General features: G+C 43.6%; 1 protein-coding gene across 1 annotated transcript; it reads left to right on the plus strand.

Moving 5' to 3' along the window:
• Window positions 1-252: 252 nt before the first annotated feature.
• Window positions 253-2161, plus strand: LOC134409991 (noggin-2-like). The gene has a single exon (XM_063143024.1). The coding sequence runs from the start codon at window positions 309-311 to the stop codon at window positions 954-956; it is 648 nt and encodes a 215-aa protein (XP_062999094.1). The 5' UTR covers window positions 253-308; the 3' UTR covers window positions 957-2161.
• The last annotated feature ends 3502 nt before the right edge of the window (window positions 2162-5663 follow it).

The following is a 5663-nucleotide window of genomic DNA, read 5'->3' on the forward strand; positions in this document are numbered from 1 at the left end:
TTTTTTTATTTTTTGCTGTTCACCCTGCTCATTTAGTGGCAGGGAGGGGACCTTACATGCGTCTGTCATCTAACCCCTTGGTGATCTATTTAAAGCAAGAGGCCTTGATGGACTTTGTTTCAACCTATTTATGAATCCCTTAAACTTGGCAAGTGGGACTGCGGAGAATTAACTCAGAGCTTTGGAACAATTGGCAAAGGAGGGGTGTGTGCAAGCGAGTCACTGTGGTGCCTGGCAGTTCTCTTGGGGGGTGGGGTGGGGCTGGAAGGATTGTCTGCAAGTGCCGGTGGACTGGGGCTAAGAAGAGCATGAAGGCCATACAAGCTGTCCTGTTCTGCTCTTCCTTGGCAGTGCTGTCCCGGCCCAGCTCCTGCCAGCCTTACCTCCGGCTCAGGCCCTCCCCTAGCGACAACCTGCCTGTCAAGGACATTATTGAGCATCCAGACCCGGAATATGACCCCAAGGAGCAAGATCTGGATGACCGGACTTTGAGAAAGAAGCTGGGGAGCAACTTTGACCCCAACTTCATGTCTGTGCTGGCTCCGGCCCAGGGGAACCTCTCCAGTTCTGACCCACTGCACAGGTTCAAGGGGTTGGGGCCTTTGCCCAACGAACTGAAAAAGTTGGACCTTGGCGAGACGCCGTACGGGACCAGACTCAAGATGGGCAAGAAGGCCCGCCGGAAGTTCCTGCAATGGCTTTGGGCGTACACTTATTGTCCGGTGCTGTACACCTGGAAGGACCTGGGCATCAGGTTCTGGCCTCGTTATATCAAGGAAGGGAACTGTTTTGCGGAGAGGTCGTGCTCCTTCCCCGAGGGCATGTACTGTAAGCCGGTCAAATCGGTCACCAAGACCTTCTTGAGATGGTACTGCCAAGGGTGGTCGAGGCAAAAATATTGCACCTGGATTCCTGTACAGTACCCGGTCATTTCAGAGTGCAAATGCTCCTGCTAGCCGCATCTTTGGGTGTCCTGGATCCAAGAGACCTCACTGCCCCTGTGTGCGGAAGTGTGGATATGTCGCTTAGTGCCAGGAAATCTCTACCGGAAACCACCCCAGTGCCTTGAGATAGGGTGGAGTCAGGCACTTTTCCGTCAATCCCATGTCGGTCCCATCAAGAAGGCCAAGGCATCCTGGAGTCCTCTGACCATCTTGTTGAAGGATGAGACAGGTGTCAATGACCTTGCAACCCTGAGCAGGGGCTTGGATGATCGAATCAACATGGTGGGTCTCATGGTGAACCATGCTCTCCTGTGAAGCGAGAGATACATGCAAACATTGACACACCTTCACAAGAGACCTTGCTTATTCATTTCTCTGTCTTCATGTTTTCCCCATCCCTGCAGCCCCTTGCACTGTATTTTTTTTTAATTATTTTATTTTATTTGAAATGGGAAAAGCAAAACCTGAACGGAACTGCAGTGCAGGCCAGAGAAAAGCTAAGCACTACCATAAGATGTTTATTTTTATACATATATAGCATTCTAACAAAAGGAAAATTACCATCTTTTGTAAATATAGAGAATTTAAAAGGGGGGGAAATTCAGCTGTGTTTTTTTGTTGGTTATTTTTATTATTGTTATTATTAATAATAAAATGGTGATGATGCAGGACCACATGTTGAACCCAATCCTTTCTAAATGGAACACTTTCCTTCAGTGAATGGGAAGAGGATATTTTTTCCTATAAAGATGGTTTATGATACTGAACCCCACAAAACCATAAAGATATTTAATTTCTGTTTCCTGTACACTTTTCTTTCATTCATTCATTCTTTCTGAATGTGTCATCAATCTTCAGACTAATTTTCAAAGTTGTCTAGATTTTTTTTTAAAGGAAAAATATGTATATTGATTAAGGAAGCTTTTGTTTTTTAAATGTATGATGTTTCGAAAGAGTGGGTTTTTTTGTTTTGTTTTGGAATACATATAGTAATGTAGAGATGTTAAAAGAAATTTCTTGTGTACAGTTTATTTATTTTTAATGTTTGTGTATAGGAGGGGGGAAGCTAGAGAGTATGCCAGAAAAAATATTGAAAATGTTTACTTGAATATTCCTTTTACAACATATCAGTGTACATATCAACCATGACTGATCAAAAACATTTTTAGCAATAAACTCTATCTTTGAAGAAAAACTTCCATGATATTCTACACATCTCTGAGAATCACCCCAGTGGGTTATATCTTGTATTCAAATTCAATGTTGAGTAAAAAGAACAAAGATCTTACCTGGTGTGAAATCCAAAGAAATCTATCAATTTGAAGCAATAAAAATGGCTAAAGTGGTACAATTCTTTTAGTTCCCAGTTAAATTTTGGACTCACAGGGCTCATCTACACCAAGCAGGATATTCCATTATGAAAGCGGTATGAAAGCAGTAAAAGGCAGGAGCCACACTACTGCTTTAAGGTGATATTGAAGTGCACTGCAGGATCTACACTACTGCTTTATAGTGGTACTGAAGTGCACTGACAACTGTTGGGGCCTATGACACATCTACACCAAGTAGGATATAGCACTATGAAAGCGGTATATGGTCTGTGTCATATACAGTTGTCAGTGCACTTCAATACTGCTATAAAGCAATAGTGTGTCTCCTGCCTTTTATATACCACCTTCAAACCACTTCCATTGTGGAATATCCTACTTGGTGTTGATGAGCCCTTGGATAGCATCATTTATAGCAGGGGTGGGAACCCTGTGGACCTGCAGCTCTGATTGGTCCTAACCAGGGAAGCCAACAACATCTGGAGGGCCACACATTACTCACCCTTGATTACAGCATCTGCAGAAAGTGGGGTGGTGGCTGTAGAGAAGGATGAAGTAGTCTGCAAAAGATAAACAAAACCTCTGATGATGTTCTGGAAAATTAGCGACGGTCCTGAAAATCATCATCCTTCCTTGTTTCTCCCTGTTGTGCCTTACTCTCTAGGGCCATGTCGATCCTTTTTCCCCAGGATCGTCACAAGGGATCCCAGGAGCAGGCAGAGACAATCCCTCCATTTCCCCAGGATATCTGGAAACACTTTTATCCTGTTTTTTCCCATGGCCCCTGGACGATCCCAAGGACCACAGCCTTTTTTTTTTTACTTACTTTTTCGCTGGAACGCAAGTGTGTTCCAGCTCCTACCTTTAAAAAAAAATGGCAGGCACAACAGCATGATGTCCCTTTTCCCTTCTGGGATATTGTGCTTCCGTTTAGATGGCCAAGGATGATACCGGAAGCAGGTAAGTCCGGGATTGAACCCCCTCCTTCCCTCTACACCCTTAGGTGTAGACATGCCCTAGGTCAGTTAGGCCACAATCCTACAATAAGCACTTCCCTGGGAATAAGCCCCACTGAACGCAGGGCTCCTCTACACCAAGCAAGATATTCCACTATGAAAGCAGTATATAAAAGGCAGGAGCCACACGACTGCTTTGAAGTGATATGGAAGTGCACTGCAGGATCTACACTGCGTTTTATAGTGGTAATGAAGTGCATGGACAACTGTTGGGGCCCCTGACACATCTATACTAAGCAGGATATAACACTATGAAAGTGACATGAAAGCAGTATACGGTATGTGTCAATGGGCCCCAACAGTTGTGAGTGCACTTCAATACCGCTATAAAGCAGTAGTGTGGCTCCTGCCTTTTATATACCGCTTCCATACCACTTTCATAGTGGAATATCTGCTTGTTGTAGTTGAGCCCACAGTATGACTTACTTTTGTGTGAACATGCATAGGATTGCACGGCCTGTCTGCTTCATGCTGACTCCTGACTTTGTCTCTCCCATGTTGCATTGCAGGGCAGGCTGTACAGAGGTAATCACCCAAGTCATTTAAATGCCTGAGGGAAAGCTAAAATGCCCACGTGTTGAGTTCTGTAAGAAGTTAGAAGAACAAATATTCACATTGCTGGAAGTCATTTATTGGCCTAGAGAAAGATTGCAGAGTGGTCCCATGAACGTCCTTGCAAAAGATGGGCAATGCAATATATCTATATCTATATCTATATCTATATGTGTGTGTGTGTGTGTGTGTGTGTGTGTGTGTGTGTGTGTGTCACATCACTATTTTCATTTGCAAAGCGTTTTAAATTTTTTGATTTTGTTTGTTATTTAGAACTATAGGAAGGTAGATGACAGTAATTCTTGTGAACTGGAGAGGAGAGCGTTGCTGGGTTTTGTTTTGTTTTAATCAAACTGTTCCAGAAATCCTAGGGTTCCTTGGAAGTTTAGCAGATTCATCACTGGCCACTGGCTGTATGAAATTACAATGCTTCTAAATTTCCCATATCTGAATTTCCCTCTAGCTTAGGATTCCTTACCACAAAACACACACACACACACACACACACACACACACACACACACACACACATATATATATATATATATTCCAAAGCAGAACCAATGGAGTGTTGTAATCTATGCACTGGGAGCATAGGTGTGCACAAGGGATGTGCTGAGTGCACCCAGGCACACCCTAATGACTCAAGCAATAAACCGACTTAAGGGGACCATTGAGTAGGGATCCAGAGGGTTTTCTAGACTCAGCAGAAACGACCCTCTGGCTGTTTTCTGGCTGCTCCACCACCACACCAAAGAATTGCTGCCTCAGAGAGAGCATCATTTGCTCCTGGCAGCAGGAGTGAAAAGGAGTCGCTCTGCTGGGATCCTTTCTGCCAAGAGCCACGCTTCAAAGAGACCAAGAGGAGGGCCCCTGAAGGCTAATATTGCCTTGTAAGCCCCTCTTCTGGACAGTGTCACCACAAAGCCCCACCAATGCTGGGACTTGAGAAGCATCTCCTCATTAAACCCACCACCACCACCTGCAGTGGTCCTCCCATGGTCAGCCAAGCCAAACATGGAGTAAGGTATCAGTGTCTATGGTGTTTAATAAATAAATGTATAAAAGTAATGTCCTTGTGATTTATTATTCAATGAATGTTTGTCTTTTTTAAAAAAAAATCCCTGGGTGAGCACCGTAATGAAATGTGCTGTGCATGTCTGTAACTGGGAGTCTTCCATTGCATTAGGAACCTTTCATTGTAAAGTGCTTTATTTTAGAAGTTAGGGTTAGGGTTGTGCATTTTTGTGAAACACCTGTTCATTCCTTCCATTTATTCATATCTTATCCACTCCCCTACTTTAACAATGTGCATCTAAGTACGGATAAAACAAAAACCTGTGTGTCTGTGAGCAATCTTGATGATGTGATTGTACACACACTTGTATCAAGTGGCTATTTTGTGCAGTGTTTTACCAATGCTCGTATGCAGATGCACGCGCTGAAAACACACCCACACCATAGAAACAATCTGAAATGATGTGACGGTATGGTCGGTTGCATCAAGATCCTTTCCGCAGGGAATTTTATCAATATGCAGGGGCAAATGTTTGCATCACTCAAGCATCATATGGCAAGAATCCTGACACAATTGGACGTACGGCCGCATCAAGATTGACTATCTTTCTGCAGGATTTTTCCTATGTGCACATGTGAAATGGTAACATGGAAGGGGACAGGGGTATGATTCCAATGAGTTCACAAAAAATAACACTGTCACAAACTGCACATGGGTTGATTCCAGAACTTATTTTAGAAACCAGAATTCAGGTGGAGTGGAATTCAGGGCAGAGACAATCCAGTAAGCAAAAAAGCAATGGAAT

The sequence above is a fragment of the Elgaria multicarinata genome, chromosome 17, assembly GCF_023053635.1.
Source record: "Elgaria multicarinata webbii isolate HBS135686 ecotype San Diego chromosome 17, rElgMul1.1.pri, whole genome shotgun sequence".
Classification (NCBI taxonomy): Eukaryota; Metazoa; Chordata; class Lepidosauria; order Squamata; family Anguidae; genus Elgaria; species Elgaria multicarinata.